The sequence below is a fragment of the Pagrus major genome, chromosome 8 (genome assembly GCF_040436345.1).
Source record: "Pagrus major chromosome 8, Pma_NU_1.0".
NCBI lineage: Eukaryota > Metazoa > Chordata > Actinopteri > Spariformes > Sparidae > Pagrus > Pagrus major.
The window spans coordinates 11,606,049-11,625,343 of NC_133222.1; the positions used below are offsets into that span (position 1 = coordinate 11,606,049).

Consider the following 19,295-nt stretch of genomic DNA (forward strand, 5'->3'; position numbering starts at 1 on the left):
TTGAGCAGCACCGCCATCTAGTGGCAGCTCACTGCAACTACAACACCACGTTTTACTTCCGGGTCCCCTGTAGGTCTGAGTTCATCTTCCCTGCTTTGTAACAATAAGCCCCTGGCTCTGACGTGTTCGCTGCGGTGAAACCCTGCTGCAGGTGTTTTCATGCTGTTTTCGTGATGTATCGGCAGCCTGTGCTGAAGAACAGGAGGACTCTCCTCGAGAGAGCAGAGAAGTTTATCTCTGATATTTACTTCACAGACTGCAACCTGAGAGGACGGTAAGCCTCCACTCATACAGCTGCACTCACTCCACTCTACTCTACTGACAGCATGTTCCTGCTGGACAGTGTTAATGATAAACACAGCAGTCAATCACTGTCTTAGCTACAGAGAGTAAAGCTGTCTTTATGATACTGACTTCCTCATACTTGTGCACACTTTTGAGTTGTGTGTCCACTCTGTGCTACAACAGATAACCTTATATAGTATACTGCTTTAAAAAAACCTTTACACATCTGTCCAGTTAATGTGTATGTAACCACAAACTGCACATGCTGTCTGTTCAGAGAGCACCACAGACAATGTTAATGGGTTTTTTGTGTTCTTCCTCATCTGAATCTGGTTTATTGATCCATGTGAATAAGTATGAGTTGACTGTTATTCTCTGCAGGCTCTATGGAGACTCTTGCCCGCTGGAGTCGCTCGCCTCCTTCTTGTCCTCTAAACGGATCCCGTTCACGGAAGCTTCCAAGCAGAACTTTGCACCTTATAAAGTGGGCGATACCTTTGGACCGACGTGAGTAATACAGTCAGATTTGATTGCCTTTGCATCCTCAGATGTGGTCAATAAACCAAGCTTAATGTTCAAGTTATATTGTGCAGTGAAGTGCTTTGTTGTCCCCTCCAGCACATATAACAGTATGCATCAAAAGATAGGATGAAGTGCACAGAAAATATGAAATCTTAAATGTGGTGCATCTGTCGTTGAAGGTGGTGGACTTGCTGGTTTAAAGTGAGCCTGAAAATCCCCGAGTCCTGGAGAGGGAAAGAGGTTCATCTTCTGTGGGAAAGTGATGGAGAGGCGATGGTTTGGAGAGACGGACAGCCAGTTCAGGTAATGTAGCAGCAATTATCTTTAAGCCAGACTACATTAAAGTGCCAAAATGTTTGCTTAACTGGATTTCATTGGGTCATCATGTTACATTTGGATTTGTAGGGCCTGACTAAAGAGGGTGAAAAGACGAGTTACATCCTGTCTGATTGTCTGAAAGATGAGGAGCCGCACGGGTCAGTGAACTAAAACTTGACTTCATCGCTGCTTCTGTAACCAACTTTGCTTACTTACTGCTTTCTCAATTTCTCTTGCTCTTTAGTATCACCCTTTATGTTGAGGTGGCCTGTAATGGGCTTTTTGGAGCCGGTCAAGGATCCATGATTGCAGCCCCAGATCCACACAGGAAGTTTTCAGTACAGAAGGCCGAGCTGGTGGTATTTAACCGGGATGTACAGGAGCTACTGACTGATTTTGAGATGCTGGTTGACATCGTGAAGGTACAATCACATAAAACATAGTTTTACTTCAATTAAAATCTAATGAAAGCAAAAGTTAAGTTCAGCTGTTTCTTTTCTTCCCTCGCAGGAGCTTGGAGAGGGAGAGCAACGAGGCTACCAGGCACTCTTCACTGTCAATGAGATGGTGAACCTGTGTGATCCCTCTGATCCCAGCACCTTCTCCAAAGCACGCAGTCTGGCTCACAACTTCTTCAGCCAGCGCAACGGGGAAAGCCAACACACAGCGCATGCGATGGGTCACTGCCACATAGACTCAGGTCTCTTTTTGTTTCCAACTAAAATGTGTCTGACTGAGAATCAAAAGCTGAACTGAACTGAAACTGAAGTATGGACATGGTCATGGTATTAGCACCGTAACTCAGCTATCATGTCATATTAAAAAAGGATACTTTAATGCCCTATTTTTGTAGCATATAGCTAATAGAACATCCACATAACATCTTGCATTTATTTTTAACATTTATCACTCTGTACCTGCAGCCTGGCTGTGGCCCTACGAAGAGACCATTCGCAAATGTGGCCGAAGCTGGGTGACAGTGATCCGTTTAATGGAGAAGAACCCAGAGTTTGTTTTTACTTGCTCTCAGGTGATTGTCCACTAATCCAGTTTTGTATTAGCTATAAAGCTTCTACAACTCTGAGCAGTCCTCTTCAGTTTTGACCTTTTGTTGCTTTTCGTCCAGGCCCAGCAGTTCCAGTGGGTACAGAGCTGGTACCCGGGGCTCTTCTCCCAGATTCAGGATTACGTCAAGAAAGGCCAGTTCATTCCAGTTGGAGGAACGTGGGTGGAAATGGTAACCCTGCTCTTGCAAATCAATTGCATTTCATTGTATTACCGGGGCTGCTCCCTTTCAACCAGTTTTCTGAACACGATATTCTAACTTTAGAAGTTGTCATCACATGTTTACCTGTCAGGATGGCAACCTGCCCTCAGGGGAGTCCATGGTCCGGCAGTTCCTGGAAGGTCAGCGCTTCTTCAACCACGAGTTTGGGATCATTTGCAAAGAGGTAGAGATAAAACGTCTACTGGGCCTGTCACTATAACTACTATATGTTAGATGATATATCGCAATAAACATTATTATTGTCATTTTAAGCCATTTGATGCCACTGATATAATGACAATATAATAGCATAACAATCCAAGTAAACACTTTCAAAGAGCAATGAACTTTTAATTTGTTATATTCATATATTAGAATTGGAATGTGAAAAAAGTTAAATATCCTAAGTATGTTAAACATAACTAAAATAAAACCACCACAGCCAAAACAATAAATAAAATGATCCTTACTGCACCCAAGTCTTGTAACGGTAAGAGAAAACCCTGCTAGGTATTTTGGCGTCATGTTGGCGACATTCTTATGTAAAATAACAAGCATGTCAAAACACAACTGGCAGTATTTAGGTCATCAAAGACAGCTGAGGTCATGCACAGACAAAAGTACAAATACCTTGTTACTATACTATATTCAGGTATCTGTACTTTACTTGAGTATTTATTTTTCTGACAACTCTTTGCTCCCTACATTTTAACACAGATATCTGTACTTTCGGCTTCTCACATTTTCAAAACAGACACGATATTTAGGTTTTACAATCACAAGACTGATTTCAGCCTATCAGTGCATTTCATGCTCGGCAGATGAAGCGAGATGAAACATAAATACGGAAAAAAACGAAGAGAGGGAGAATTGGACGGGGAGAAAAGGCGTGTGTCGGCAGCGACATGGATGATGTAAACTTCGTTTAGCTTTGCACTAAAATGTCCGGTGAATGTCCTTCATAGGGCTACGTTTTCCTTTTATACTCTGAGTACATATTAGATCTGTAGTTTCTCACTTTTACTTGAGTAAAGAAGTTGAATCAGTACTTTTACCAGAGTCTGTATCTGTACTTCAACTTGAGTAAAGAATGTGTGTACTTTTGCCAGCTCTGACAGTACGATAAGTTAAGACATGTATGATAAGATATGTATAATTAGATATATATGATAAGTCGGTAATGTAATTATCGTGACAGGCCTAATGTCTGCATAACATGAGTTGACCTCTGTATGGAAAGCCACTTTTCTGTCACAAAAGCATAATCTAAGAATCACTTCTCTGCTTTCTTTAGTTCTGGCTTCCAGATACGTTTGGCTACTCAGCCCAACTTCCTCAAATAATGCAGGGCAGCGGCGTCTCTAATTTCTTGACACAGAAGCTCAGCTGGAACCTGGTCAACACCTTTCCTGTAAGTAAAATACCCTGGCACAAAGTTAAACAAAACTTTCCCCAAGAATAAGTTTTTAGTTTTGATTTCTCTTTCTCAAAGCACAACACATTTTTCTGGGAAGGTCTGGATGGCTCCAAGGTTTTAACCCACTTCCCACCTGGAAATTCCTACGAGATGAAGGGCAAGGTTGAAGACGTGAGTTTGCTTTTGCACATAACAAGGTGAATGTTGAGTCTGTGAAGAGAAAATGTACAAACTTCTCAAAACTTACATTTATTTATGTTTCCTCTGCCCACAGCTGATGAAGACTGTGAAGAATAACAAAGATAAAGGCAGAGCCAACCACAGTGCAGTGCTGTTTGGTTTTGGCGATGGCGGCGGTGGGCCCACACAGCTAATGCTAGACAGATTGGAGAGGGTTCAGGACACAGATGGACTTCCCAAGTAAGTTCCTGTCCCATACTGTAACTGAGCACTCAGTGGCTATGACCAAGCAGAAAACTGAAACGGAAGCACTTCCCACAAAACAAAAAAAATGATTCATGAGGTTTTATATTCCCTGCTCTTACGCTGTGGGATTTATGTAGTAAAGTTTGTAATGGGGTGTGTCAGCACGTAGGCAGCGGATTTATAAAAGCAAAAGGATATGAGTGATGTCTACTGATGTCATTATAATGCTGGTTCACAGCACTAGTAAATACAATTTCATTTGAGTCAGAATGAATAACAGAGGTGTAACCAGCAGTATCATTGGTCACTTCCATCTCCAATTGTTTGTTCCCCAGGGTCCAGGCGTCCACTCCAGACAAGCTTTTCTCTCAGCTTCGGGCTGAATCAGCTCTGCTCTGTACTTGGACCGGAGAGCTCTTCCTTGAGCTGCACAACGGCACCTACACCACACAGGCACAGGTAGAATAAAAATCGCATTATGAGAGGAATTGAAACTCCCAGACACCAAATTGATTTGAAAAATCGATATTTATAACCTTCTTTAGGGCAAAGTCTTCACTATAGCTGCTATGCTAAAAGCATTAGCACACACGCCGCCTGAAGTTGGCGCACAAGCTCAACCGCACGTTCAGGGTGTAGATAATGTCTTTTCAAATCAGTTTGGGATCTTGGGCCCTGCAGAGACTTGGATTACATCGGAAAAACTGTATGGAGCCATTTTATGTTAATCTTTGGGTGAACTGGTCCTTTAGTAAATGTATTTGAGTTAAAGCAGAAAATACCCATAAGATAGAGGAAAGTGCCAGACTTGTGTAGAAAATAGATAAACATGAAGTATAAAACTACAATAGCAATAATGTGTTAAAACAGTCAAATAAAAACGCTGTTACTGTTTGATAAGGTGCAGTTATTTGAACACTTGCTTTGTTGTTTCCAGATTAAACGAGGGAACCGCCAGTGTGAGACGTTGCTTCATGACATCGAGATAGCCGGCAGCCTGGCTCTGTGTCGGGACGGGACCTTTCAGTATCCTGCGGAAAAGCTGCAGAAGCTCTGGAGGTCCAGACACACATATTACAGTTTGATAATGAGGATAAATAAATACATTGTCCCACTTGTTACAGTATGAAAATGTAATGTTTCCCTTTCAGGCTGCTTCTTTTAAACCAGTTCCATGACGTGATTCCCGGCAGCTGTATAGAGATGGTTGTGGAGGATGCTCTCAGGTATTATGAAGGTACGGTTTTCAGTAGTGGCCCATGATAATGAGAGCCATATTTAATGGTTGTTTTCCAAATTAAAAAGTAAATCACACTGTGTTGTAGATATCCGTAGTGATGGTGCTACACTGCTGAGAGAGGCCTGTGGAGCTTTGGGGTCAAAGGGCAATGCTGCTGGTGTGTTCAACTCTCTGCCATGGGAGCGCCAAGAAGTCATCCAGATTCAAGATGCCGCTGGAAAACCTGCTGTGGGTATGTCATGATATTAATATATATATATATATATAATAACTTGCGATGAGCAAATACACCAGTATCCATATCTGTTCAACTAACTAAATGATCTGTATCTGTACTTGTACTTGGAATGGATACAAGTACTCCCTCAACCATAACAATCACAGTATTTATGTTGTTGCTGTCCAAACTACAACTGCACATCTGATGCTCTGTGGTATTATTTGTTCTGCAGCTCTGGTGAGAGTTCCCAGCATCAGCTTGTCTCCTGTTGAAGACACACAGCCTGTGACCCCAGTCTCAGTCACTAAACAAGTATGTGCTATATAATCATTACCGCCCTTGTCCAGTTATGGTTTCACTTGATCATGATGACACACCCCCTCAGCTGTGGCTTCCCGTGGAAAGCTGCGGTGGTCTCGTCGGGGGTTGCAGGAAAAGGCAAAGACGGGGGTCAGAGCCGATTCATTCCCGGGGGCAGTCTCTGGAAAGGGCGCGGCTCAAAGCAGAGTTCAGTCTTCCTCTTGCCTGTCTTTCCTCTATCAGTTGATAATACACACATTCATAGACATACAGGAACAATTGCATATTATTATTGTTTTATCTATTTTTTTTATTCTTTGTTTTTTTTCTTTTGTGTGAATGTGCACTTCATGCAGTATGTTGTTTTCCTCAATCTATTTCTACATATGTTAAGTCTCTACCTGGGTCTGTGTTTATATACTTTTCCTTTGCACCAATATATAAGAACATAAAAAAACAGTCCTGTACTATGTATACAGAGCATTTATTTAATTTAACTTTATTGTAATATCATTTGCCTAACTGAGACTTTGTGTATGATTTCAGGCTGACGGCTCTGTTATCTTGGAGAACGGGATTTTAAAGATTATCATAAACAAAGATGGCACTTTGGCATCACTTCATTTGATCAATGCAAACAGGTACTGTCGGACCACATGAGACATGTGTATTTTCTATTACTGCAACACATTGATGAATCAACATCTGTCTTTTTGTTTCAGAGAAGCCATCTCTGACGGCTGTCATGGGAACCAGTTTGTCATGTTTGATGATGTCCCTCTGTACTGGGATGCTTGGGATGTAATGGACTACCATCTGCAGACAAGGTCTCAGTCGTTACTGCCACATCTGTCTTTTGACACCTTAATACTCATCACACTATTTGCAGGTGTTGTAGATGTGAATATCAAAAGCCTGACTGCAAAGTTGACCCCACAGGAAGCCGGTGCTGGAGGTGGTGCAGCCTATTCATGTGGTGTCCTCAGGTGGGCTTCGCGGCAGTGTCAGCTTCACCCTTAGGATCAGTGATAAGAGCACGATCAAACAGGAGATTGTCATGGACGCCATGTGTCCTTACATCAAGTTCAACACTGAGGTACGAACCCAACCCTGACCCAACAGTTGACAACTTCTTCACTACTCAAAAAATAAACAATGTGCATCCTCTGATTTCAGGTAGTGTGGGCGGAGTCTCACAAGTTCCTCAAGGTGGAATTCCCTGTGCGAGTACGCAGCCCCAATGCTACATATGAGATCCAGTTTGGTCATCTGCAGAGACCCACACACAGGAACACCTCATGGGACTGGGCCAGATTTGAGGTACAACACAGCGAAATTAAATAATATTCTTCTTAAAGGTTCAGTGTGTAGGATTTAGGAGGATCTATTGGCAGAAATGGAATATGATATTCATAATTTGTAGTGTATAAGCATCTGAAACTAAGCAAACCAAACAGTGGCTCTAGAGAGGGCTTTACACTTCACCATAAGCGAGGGTGAGACGAGGGGTGTTCAGTTGGTTGCATTTGCCACCTCAACACTAGAGGCCACTAAATCTTACACACTGGACTTTTAATGTAAACTACTCTCCACAGGTATTTGGACACCACCGTCCAGTATCATGTCATGGCCCTGCACGCCTAAATTGTAGTACAACCGATGTCAATTCTGCCGTGAAACAAAAGTAATGCTGTTGAAATGTTTTTATTTTTTTTCATCATCGTGTCTTTGTCAGGTTTGGGGTCACAAATGGGCCGATTTGTCGGAGCACAACTTTGGAGTTGCACTGCTGAATGACTGCAAATATGGCTATTCAGTCCACGAGAACACCATGACACTGTCCCTGTGAGGTTCCCCATTGCCCAAATGCAACAGTAAAACAAACAGAACAGTTCAGTAAAACTAAATTTAAACAATCCTTACATCTAACAGCTGATGTCTTTGTCCTAGACTGAGAGCGCCGAAGGCTCCAGATGCCAACGCTGACATGGGGACTCATCATTTCACCTATGCAATCATGCCACACGCAGGTAGGATTTAACTGTTTTTGTTCTCATTAAACCTTCAAACTCTTGACTGTTGAACCTGAAATATATTTTCTGTGGCGTACCACAGGATCATTCCAAGATGCCTCAGTCATCCAGAATGCATACAACCTCAACTTCCCTTTGAGGTCAATCCAGTGCTCGCCCGACACCGTCCCCTGGAGTGCCTTTTCCGTCAGCAGTGCTGCAGTCATCCTTGAGACCATTAAACAGGTATCCCATTAAATGCCAAGCTTGACCTAGCTTGACTTAATCCTCTCAGCCCCTTAATGGCTATTTACTCTATTTACCATAACAGGCTGAGGACAGGAAGCGGGCACTTGTAGTCCGACTCTATGAGTCGCACGGGAGCAGCGTGACGGCAACTCTCTGCACTACCCTTCCTGTGAGGGAAGCCTGGCAGTGAGTATTTCTATTTAAATAGTTTACTGCTGTCTGGCATATTTTATGTTGTATTGTCTTCTAAGAACAAAACTTTTTTTGTCTCCATCAGTTGCGACCTCTTGGAGAGACATGACCCCACCCAGCCAGCACACATTACGTCAGAGGGAATCACTCTGACCTTCAACCCCTTTCAAATCGTGTCACTTCTCCTCATCTTGTAATACAAAAGGCATTTTACCAGGAAAACTTTGGTGCTGAGGGTAGAACCTAGTTAGACGGTATAAAATGTATCTGGTGCTGTTCTATTGACAGTTTATTAGCATCTTTATTGAGCTACTCAGAGTGATGATAACTTTGCATTGAATAAATAAATAGTCGCAGAATTTTTGTAAAAACATGTTTTATTTACCAAAAAAAGATATAAAAGTATAAAAGCAGCCTTGTACATTGGTTTCTCTCTTTTTGTTTTTCTTTATTTGCCGTTCTGTCTGGTCACCCTCCCGCTTCGCCTCGGTCGACCTGCAACAAGGATGACAATGAGATTAAAATTCTCTCACTTCGCCCCCCGGTAGAAAAACATGTTTTGTTTTGACATTGTATCGGGAGCTCACCTGCAGCTATTGGCTCTGCATTGCTGCTGCTTCTCCTCCTGCGAGCTGCTGGTCTCTTTTCATGCTGAGGTGTGTTTACTTCCAGGGGTTTATCGGTCTTTCCTCTCTTGGATTTGGCTTCCTTCGGATGTGCGGCCTTTTGTTTCTTTGGTGTTTTGGTCACGGCTTCCTGTTTGACGGCCTTCTTCTTTGTTGAGCTTGCTGAGCGACTCCTGGCCACCTAATGAAGTCAGACTGGTGTTAGTGTTACGTCTGTAGAGTTCATCATTCGTCAAGCGTAGAAATGGTCTGTTCATACCTTTTTCTTGTCTGTGTAATCGTGATCGTCTTCTTTCTTTGTCCTTTTTTTTGCCTTGGGCGACTTTGAATCTATTGTGAGAGAGAGAGATCAGTTCAGTTTCGTCAGATGCATCGCTTATTCTTGACAATTCAGCCAAAGTTCTCAGTTTCATGTGTTCAAAGTAATACGTACCTTTAGGCGCCATGGGGCCTGGATCTCCCTGAAATTAGAACAGAAGGTATGAGTACATGTGATTTATAAAATCCTGTACAAAAAGATTCAAATACAGGAATTTCCCTGACCTCACCTTGAACCACATAGTTCTGCCATTGTGGTCCCGGATTGAGTTCATCCCATCCACATAGTAACACTGTAGCCATGCCTCAAAATCGGAGTAGTCTGCCTTTTCGGGATCATAACCCTTTCCACCTAATGTGTCAGAAACATCAACAGTGAAGCCTTTCACTCAAAAGCTGAAAGAATCTGTGAGTTGAGCTTCATAATAGACGGTAAACACACCAAGGCTCACCACCTCCAGGGGTACTGTATGACACAGTCTGAGCAGGTCACTTGTCTCTTCTTTCACCCTCTTCTGTTTGGCTCTGTCTGAGGGCTAAATAAAGAACGGCACTGTTAGAAAATGCAAAGCAATGGGGGTTGAGTATCTGATGAAACGTAAAATATCCCTAGTCCGTGGGTTCTTTCACCTTTGTGTCAGCAATCTCATTTTTTACAGGCTTCTTATTTTCACAGAAGTCTTCTGACTCAAGGCCTTCCAGGACGGTCCTGGCAGGCACAAAGGGTGGGATGTTCAACCTAAAAAAAGACACACAACTTACTTCTCTTGTAAAACAAAACTCTTTTGTTGTGAGTTTCTGAATCATTACGCCTCCCCATGGGAAGTAAGAAACCGAGACGGGAATGAAAGAACGTCATTCATTTTATATCTAGGAGGAAACAGGCATTGAGACACATAAGAATTGTGTTTTTGTTGTAAATTTCAACATGCCATCTGATTTTCTGCCAGGAGGAAATAAATCTTTACAGAGATATTGGAGAGTTTTATGTAGTCTTTCTGGTCTGACCTCGGTTCACACACAAATCTTGTTTTTGTTCATCATGGTCTGTCAGTAACAGGCTCTCTGGCCATCGTATGTGCATACCTGTATTCTTTCACTTCCTGTTCTTGATTCACTGGTTATATCTAGGCACTACAGATGTAAGCAAGGCGTATAAGAACATCTACAGAAAGGTGGCTCTGAGGATTTGCTGTTTTCTATGTCTTGTTCGATTGTATGCTGAATATTTTGGGGGGTTTAATGCTAGGGCTGGGACAAAATATCTATTCTTTTTTGATACACTGGCCCCAAATATTATTATTTGTGCAGTGTGGGGGCTCTGAACAGATTCCTCTGCCAGTTTGACTCACCAAGTCAGGATTTTATGACTCCTTATGGTGGTGCTCCAAATAAATGAGGGAAAAGTAAACTGAAGTTTATCAACTTCCAGTGAAGTACAAACAATTCTGGCTCTTTGACTTTTTATGGGTAGTTTTTCTTCTTCAGTTACACAGACATCCTGATGTCTTGAAATGTCTCAAGTATTGCAGAATTGTGGGTAATGTATTGTATTTGTGACTTTGTGTTTGCGGGTGATTCCCACCCGTTTTATACTGTTGGTCAGACCAATCAAGTCTGAAGTCCTATGCAGTATTTTTCTATTTTATGACATTTTCTAGAATAATTAATTAAAAAAAGAAAAATCATCAACAATCATAGCTACAGCCCTATATTTGAAGTGGATGATCATGCCAGTGCCATGGCATCCACTTATAAGGTCAGTATTAGTGAACAGTATTCATGTATTATGTGGATGTTTGCACGTTTATCACCTGAAAAGGATTTCAGCCCTCAGGTAGTTCCCGATACCATTGAAGTACTTCTGATTGAGCAGAACTTCACAGATGGGCCTGTCGAAGGCTCGGTCAGACAGGTGGGACACGACGTTCTCTCTGCAAGATGATTAATTGGGGAGTCAGTGAGACAATGATGTAGTTCAAAAGATGACACAAGTGACACTCTTTCTTCATTACAAACCTGAAGCTTTTGTACTCAAACATGATGCAGGGCCCTCTGCTCGGCTGCCATGTCCCACTGTGCTGCCAGCTGCCGAACCTGCGTGCATCCACAAAGCTCAGCACTCTGCAGGGCTTCTCTGTGGAATAAAAACGCAGGTGGGCATGTTTGGGCAGCTCATCCTCTGTGGTGAAGCGGAAATAACCCGACATCCCGAAGCGAAAGACTACGTCCATGGGCTGGTCTGCCTGTCCCTTCTTTGCTCTCTGTTTTGGATCATCACTCTTCATGGGTGTGAGCGTGAGCTTCACTTCCTTCCCTCTGGAAGTGGCTGTGACGCGATAGGCCTCACAGGTGAAGGGCACATCAGGACTCTTGCTGACTTCAGATTTTCTGACCGGTCCAGTGAACACCACTCCATTGCACATTTTGTTCACATAAAGGCTGGCCAGGTGGAGCTCTGGTCCCTCAGGCATTTTGTTGGAACAGAGGAAGCTGTGCTGCAACTACAGAGAACAATCAGTCTGAGAAAACATTACATAATACAACAAAACACAACATCCAGTGCTGGAGATGGCTAACTTTAAAAGGTGCAATATGTAAGAATTGGCCTCCTCGATTTCAAACTCCAAACAAATAGGGGGCAGCATATCGCCAGATAACCACTAACTAGCTGCTGTTTGCTGGTTAGCTCATTTAGCAGTCCAGCTAGTGGTCCTTTAAGCTTACTCAGGTCTGCCCAGACTGAAGGCACCAGGGGAGTGTTGGTGTTTATACCACTAGCACAGGAGCACTGGACCACCGGAAGAAGGACTTATTTATATAACATCAAACTTATGCTGATAATTTTAGTTTTACTCTTTAATGTTTTAAACTAACATTATAACACATTGCCCTTTTAAAAAGACACTGAAGAGGGGACTTAGAGCAACCTGGTGAGAGTCTACACTCTAAAATGTAATATTTGCACATAGTGGATATAAAGGAGTATACCAGTATTTGTACACTCCCGATGTTTAGTTTCCAAACTACTTTTAGTCCAACAAAATATATAGAGGCAAGTTATCTCCTTTCCTGGGAATGTGGAGATGGCCTTGATGTTGGGAGATAAAATTTACTGTAGGTGTCACTGACCAGTGTACTGAGTAACTAGAGAAAACACCAAAGATCTGGATTTATGTTCATGTTTTTCAAAGAGAGGTGGGATGTGTAACCTCAGACGTTTCTAATATCCTGGTTTGGGCATGCACATCCTCCCACACCTAACACACACTCACACCCAGAGCATTACATCAAAGCCATTCCTAGACTACACAATTTACTAGCAGACTTCAAACGTTACACACATCCTGCCGCAGACTGCAGAATATGACGACATCTGCACACATCATGCTTGTCTGGAGTGTTTTTTGTTTCCCCCCCGTCTGAATATAACTTTGTTTTTCTGCACTGCAAAGTTCAAAACAAAGAAAACAACACTGACTACACTCCGGACACTGAAAGGGTCAAAGCTGGCGTTTTCATAGAGTTGCAGAGGTGCAAAAAGCTTACCAAATCCAGGAAGTAGACCTCACCGCTGGTAAACTCGTCACGTTAACAGACTTGAATTAAAAATACGTAACCTTCGGAGTTTGTCGGGTTCCTCTGCTCTCTGCAGGGCTGCAACAGTGAGCAGGTAAGAGATGAACCACAAGGCTTTCACAACATGCATGTTACCAAACATGTTGTGTAACGTTCATTCATAATAAACTATCGCGAGATCTCCAGGCTTGCCACGATTTGAAAAATAAAATCTCTGATCTAAGCGGATGTTTTGTCACGTCCTCTAATTATTCATCGATAACATCTTAAAAAAAACAACGGAACTTTTCTGGTTAACGAATTATAGACAACACAACATGAGCAAACAGTCCACCCCAATGCATGCTGGGATATGTGGGCGTGGCGGAAACAGCCGGCAAGGACACAAATATCTCAGCGTCTCATATTTATTGTTTTTTTATGAGCATATGAAGGTAAAACACCAAATTATCAACATGATTCTGAATTTGTGAATTAATATACAATATTTTACAAAAGTGGTCCATTCAGTGTTGTTGTTTCAGTGACAAATCACCCAGTTTGGCATCATTTCCACCAATTGTAGCTAATGTGGTAGAAAAATACAAAGTATCAGTCAATCCAAACAAAGAACAAGCCATTCACATGACCTTACAAAAAGTTATACTGTACAAGATGCAAGTATGGCACTTTTGGCAGCCTATCAGTGTCATTTGTGTCCAGCTCTTGATCAGAAATCGAGGTCTGACTTCATAGTCGATTCTTCACTGCAGTGCATTCATCATAGTCTGGGCCTGTTTGAGCTCTGCAGAAACACACAGAAGTAAAGAATTATCACAATATAACTCTGGATGTTAAAATTGTATGAAATGAAAAAAAAAACATGTGAAAAGAGCTAACCTGCAAGCAAGACTCTAAACTTGTCAGCAGAAACAGACACAACAGTCGTCTCTGTGGAGCCTGGCGCTGCTCCTTGCGCCTGCAGTTTCAGCTGAATCATCGGTTCATTCACCTCCCTCAGTTCACTGGAGCTCAGAGTGTAGTCGACCCGCCAGGACACAGCGTCCAGTCGTCCAACTGAAATTGATTGCAGAGCAGAATTGATGGCATTCGTCGGTCAGTCAGCACTCAGTCAGCAGCCTCACAGAAGACAGCTCTCATCATCAAATACTTACGTCTCAGGCTCTTCTCTCTTAGTCTGTCCTGCAGCGCAGAGTGCTTGTCTTCATATGATTTGCAGAGCCCCGTTGTGTGTTCTACAAGAGTGGTGTGTGTAATTAAGAGTTAGCCAAGATTTATTTTAAGTGCATAATCACATAAAAGTGTTTTAACACACTGTTAGCAGAAGTGAGACATTAATGCAGCAAATACCAATCAATATGTGGAAAAAGTGCTACCCACAGAGTAATCAAATCGTTTACATCTATCAAATAAAATGGATATCTTCACAACATTGAAAAACACAATGACGTCTTCAGCTGGCAGAGAGCCGACTGCGACTGTTTCATACTAATGTACGAGTCACACTGCACCACACCACCCACCCAACCAATCACCATTCTTCCGGCTCTACATAATATACACATTGTGTTCCTTCAGTGTGCCAGCTGAGGAATGTGTTTTATCATGTACTTTATTTGTACAATAGACAATGACACAATGCAGTAAGCTCCATTAATAATACAACAGGCTGTGATTTGGCACCCGTACGTTTCTGGGAATGAGGCTATTGTTTGTGTCATGATCCTTAACTCACAAACTCTATTTAGTGCAGATACTTAGAATCAGATGATGTTTTTTCCACCTTGTTGTCCTTCAATAACAACAATGGGCTGTCCTTGCTGTTGGCACAAGTATTGAAAGCAGTCTGTGACAATGGATTATGCAACATAATCATCATTTTTAGACCAAACAGTGGACTAACCTTTGGGCAGACCGAGTTGCTGCAGCTCACTGGACAGAGACTCACTGTCAACATCGTGCTTTGCTGCGCTGGAGAAAATGAAGCTGAGCACTGCCACGCTAGCTTTGATGTCTCCACTCTCTGCAAGATGGAGTAATGTCATGAATGCATTTTATATGACAAAAAAATCAATGCAAGTATGAAAATGTTAAAGGCAGTTATGTGGAATCAAGTCATTGCAACTTGAGTTGACTCGAGTCACTGTTTTGATGACTTGAAACTTGACTTGATGGAAAATAAATAACTTGAGACCCAATGTGGACTAGGAAGTTAAAGACTTGTGACTTGTCTGTATTCAATTTATGTTTTCTAGGCTGGCTGTCAGTATTTCACTGAGTGACTTGACTAAGGACTTGACTTGCCCAAGACTTGGGACCTGCTTGAAACAGTGATTAAGTCATAAGACTTAATCACTGTAACAGTAGTGGAGTATAATTAAGTATATTTAGTCAAGTAATCTACTTAAGAACGAGTTTGAGGTACTTAATGTACTTTGAATTGGGTTTCTATGCTCCCTTACACTACAGTGCAGTTCAAAGCCTTAAAAGCAATTAAAATACATTAAAACAAAACATTAAAACAAATTAAGAAATAGGAAAGTAGGCTAAAATAGAATAGGTTTCCTACACCAGCTTCCTGGTTTTTGCTGGATTTACCTCCCATTGTTGTACTTGTCACTCGTCCCAGTGCACTTTATATTTATCCTAAGACCCGGTCGTCACCGTGAATTCAGTTTGTTTACGCTTATACCTTTTGCTTTATTGCTATTTGTATTATGTTTACACTTATCGTCTTTGCACAAACAATACACCCTTGTTGCCTTTACATCCTGTAATTATATTTGTGTCTCATGTACATACATGTATAAATATATATATATATACATGCACTTTATCCCAGCTGTCCTATATCTTTATTCTGTATACTATTTTTGTTTTTCCTTATTTATTATTGTATTATTATTATCATTATTATTATTATTATTATTAGTAGAAGGAGTAGGGGTAGTAGTATTATTTCTTATATACATTTTAATTTCTAATTACTATTACGATTTCTGTAGTGGAGTCTGAGCAAAAGAATTTCACACGAGTGTAGTTGTACAACCAAAGTGACAATAAACACCTTGAATCTTGAATGTGACAGCTACAGTTACTAGTTACTCTGCAGTTTGGGATATTACTCCCAAAACATATGACTTTAGAAAACATGATGCATCGTTGAAGCTATAACTACTCACAGTAACAGTATTCAAAGTCAATTCCCCCGACTACTATCATAAAAATGTACCTGAAATAAAAGATTTTGTAATAACAATCATTATGACACTCACAGTAGCAATCTTTCTAAATAACTAGTACTTTCACTTTTAAGTACATTTTCTACAAATACTCATGAGTTATGAGGAACACTTACCAAACTTTGCATCTGCAGTGAGCTTTGCAACCTTGTCATACTAAAAAAAAAGGAGAAGACAGCACCAGTGTTACAGAGCTGTGGATGTAAAGAAGCATGTTATGTGTGTAATTATGTTAAACTTACATCAATGCCTTCTCCAAGCAGGTCCTTCAGCACTTGAGCACAGAGGAGTTTCATTTTGACACTCGACTGTGACATAAGTGAGGCAGAAGACGTCACACATTAGTATGAAAACTGTAAACTGACATTTATTGTTTGTTGTGTTATTGTTTAAGTGCTGGACCTGTATAAATACTCACAATCTTCGCTAATGTGCTGATTTCGGCAAGTACCCAGTCTGGGCAGTCCAAATCTCCACAGAAACGGAACCGCTACAGAAAAAACAAGACATCACATACGTGTTGTTTACTATGCTATAACAAAAGACAGTCCTTTCACAGTGTAAGGCTAACATTTATGTTAGCAATCCATCATTACAAGCTACTAACTAGCTTAGCCTGCTAGCTACCTAAAAGCCGAGTTAAACACCGCTAATGTGGCGGTAAACAGTTACGTAAGGTATTTATAAATCAAGCGACTGAATTGTTCTGTAAATAAACTAGCTTCTTAATGAGCAAAATAGTGTTAAACAATGCGTTTATTAAAAGTGTTTACCATGGCTGACTGTCAGCTGAGCAGTTACACAGAAAAGCCAAACAGGAAGCGGCTTCCTTGCTGCTTCCTGATTGGACAATGGACACGCGGGGCGGGGCGTTTCTCCTCAGGCTGTGTGATGGTCCTGATGTTGCACCGCATCGTCAATCACTGCTGTTTACACCGTATTTATATATGGTTTAATGTACCCTACTCAAAATTAGTCAGGGATATGGGTGCATATTTGCGTGTGCATGGATATGCAATAAAAGTCAGGTGGAATGTGTCTCATTATTTTTGGGGACCAAAAATATTCACAAAACACAAAATAAGAATTCAGATATGTCACAGAATAAACAATCAAGTGAAACACTAAAATATCCCGAGTTCCCTGACTGATTTTGAGTAGTGTATAGTTTGATATAGTGTATATAATGTTAATCCCAATGTTCTGTTTGGCCCTAGTTAGTAGCCTATAGTTTGTTTTGTTTTAGCACCTTGACACTCAATGACTTTTGAATATATGCTATAGTTTAGACATCTATTACATTAAATAACAACAACAACAACAATGATAATAATAATAATAATAATAATAATATAGGATTTGATACGGTATCTTTCACAAAGTTACCAAGTGCTTTACAATAAAAAGAGATAATAGAAGCCAATGAGATCCAAAACACAACATATAAACAGGACAAAAAATATTTAAATAGTTGCAACAAATACAATCAGTTCAGTAAAAGCCATGAGATGAGAATGAGTCTAAAGATGATATTTAAAACTACTACAGAATAAGTTTGAATGTTTTAGGCACTTTATCATTGAGGGACTATTTATTTATTATGGACGATTTATTATATAGGCTGCATATCTTTTTACATGTTATTTTTATATATGATGCTGCTATGATAAGAATTGCTGCCTAACAAAGTTTTGTTGTAGACTTTGCATTAGTAGGGCCCTTGAAGAGGCTCTCAAAAAACAATCAGACTCATTGGGAGTTAGCAGATCGCAGATATAGGCAGGGGCCTGACCATTCAAGGCTTTAAAAAACAAGCAGTAAAATCTTAAAATCAATTCGTTTTCAGGTACCCAGTGAAGGGCTACAAGGATTCGTGAGATGTGGTGGTTTATTTTAGAACAAGTAAAAAGCCCTACAGCAGCGTTTGCATAAGTTGACGTCTTTGGATGTTTCACCTGCTGATACTTTAATGAAGTGTGTTGCACTGGTCAAACCTGGAGGAAATAAGACACAGATGTCCTTTCCACATCTGCTGAAGGAAAAAGTCATCTGATCTTCACCATGTGTCTCTTTTGGGCAAAATAGGGCAGCATGCTAGTCACAAGGCAAGTCTAATTTAACAATAATTCCCTCGGGCTGCTTTTTTAAAACATTTTATGAGGCACCCAGACTCGAGGACAGATTGTTGCCATTGATACGTTGCTTCCATCTGGGGCAACAAATATTCCAGCAGTTATGGTTAAACACTTAATATTTCCATAAGCTCTGTGTGGTAGAAATGTGTTGGACACAATGTTTAATTCATGCACTGAAATGAATCTGAGAGGCCCTTTGAGAGTCCCCCACACTTAGGATGCTTTATGTGAAAAGGCCTTGGCTGTTCAGAGGTTGAGATAAGATGCAGACCTTGTAGAACTTCCTGACTCCCCCGATTATAGTGAATGAGAAATGGCATTGAGCGAGAGAGTTCCCGACACTGTGTTGCCTCCTCCCCGGTGGTGTGATTATATGTGATTGTTAATGTGCTGGGGATAACTAGTAAAGCATGTTTTTCCACATCACTCCATCCGTGATTGGCGACAGTCCAACACTATCACTCCCAGGTCTCACAGAAGTCCATTTTTTCGGATTTTTGTTTTGGAGTTTTATTACAATTTGTTCACTGGTGGACTAACATAGATATAGACCTCTCGAGCCTTATTTGACCCCAAAAACAAGTAAAGTTAGACAATATGTTAGATGAAATATATGTATTTGTCTGTAATGACTTTTTTGGCAAACAAAAGGATTAAATTGCTTATGTGTAGCCATATAATCTAAAACTAGAAATATTTTCTTATCTTCTGTAATAATTAAGCTTCATGGTAATTTCTCACCTTCATCAAAAAATTGTGGTATAGCAAAGGGTTACCACTTCACTGCTCTTCAGAAGAAGTTCAGAAGAAAAACACATTTTTAAAGGAACAAAAGTTGATTTTTCAGTTATTGTTGCTACATTATTACAATTAAACTAGGTGTGTGGGACCCCAAGCAAAGAGAAAGTAAATCCAATGTCAACAGAATACAAGATTCTTTGTAATGT

At 40.9% G+C, this 19,295-nt stretch overlaps 3 protein-coding genes across 3 annotated transcripts; 1 reads left to right on the plus strand and 2 right to left on the minus strand.

The window, feature by feature from the left end:
• Positions 1–78: 78 nt before the first annotated feature.
• Positions 79–8,874, plus strand: man2c1 (mannosidase, alpha, class 2C, member 1). The gene is made up of 26 exons (XM_073472174.1): positions 79–274; positions 667–792; positions 987–1,110; positions 1,213–1,283; positions 1,370–1,547; positions 1,636–1,825; positions 2,049–2,155; positions 2,252–2,362; positions 2,484–2,576; positions 3,687–3,803; positions 3,885–3,980; positions 4,084–4,229; positions 4,571–4,694; positions 5,173–5,294; positions 5,387–5,472; positions 5,561–5,707; positions 5,928–6,007; positions 6,542–6,636; positions 6,718–6,822; positions 6,935–7,091; positions 7,172–7,315; positions 7,731–7,840; positions 7,946–8,025; positions 8,111–8,253; positions 8,339–8,442; positions 8,534–8,874. The coding sequence occupies exons 1-26, from the start codon at positions 174–176 to the stop codon at positions 8,643–8,645; spliced, it is 3,069 nt and encodes a 1,022-aa protein (XP_073328275.1). The 5' UTR covers positions 79–173; the 3' UTR covers positions 8,646–8,874.
• Positions 8,808–13,257, minus strand: neil1 (nei-like DNA glycosylase 1). Its single transcript, XM_073472175.1, has 10 exons — positions 12,942–13,257; positions 11,412–11,896; positions 11,207–11,326; positions 10,023–10,131; positions 9,835–9,928; positions 9,623–9,744; positions 9,508–9,535; positions 9,334–9,404; positions 9,036–9,255; positions 8,808–8,943 (listed from the first exon to the last, which is right to left on the minus strand). Exons 2-10 carry the CDS (start codon positions 11,864–11,866, stop codon positions 8,897–8,899), a joined length of 1,266 nt encoding a protein of 421 aa, XP_073328276.1. The 5' UTR covers positions 11,867–11,896; positions 12,942–13,257; the 3' UTR covers positions 8,808–8,896.
• A 105-nt stretch (positions 13,258–13,362) lies between these two features.
• On the minus strand, positions 13,363–17,027 carry commd4 (COMM domain containing 4). The gene is made up of 8 exons (XM_073472705.1): positions 16,987–17,027; positions 16,632–16,703; positions 16,456–16,521; positions 16,330–16,369; positions 14,875–14,994; positions 14,126–14,206; positions 13,851–14,027; positions 13,363–13,755 (listed from the first exon to the last, which is right to left on the minus strand). Exons 1-8 carry the CDS (start codon positions 16,987–16,989, stop codon positions 13,715–13,717), a joined length of 600 nt encoding a protein of 199 aa, XP_073328806.1. The 5' UTR covers positions 16,990–17,027; the 3' UTR covers positions 13,363–13,714.
• Between the last annotated feature and the right edge of the window lie 2,268 nt (positions 17,028–19,295).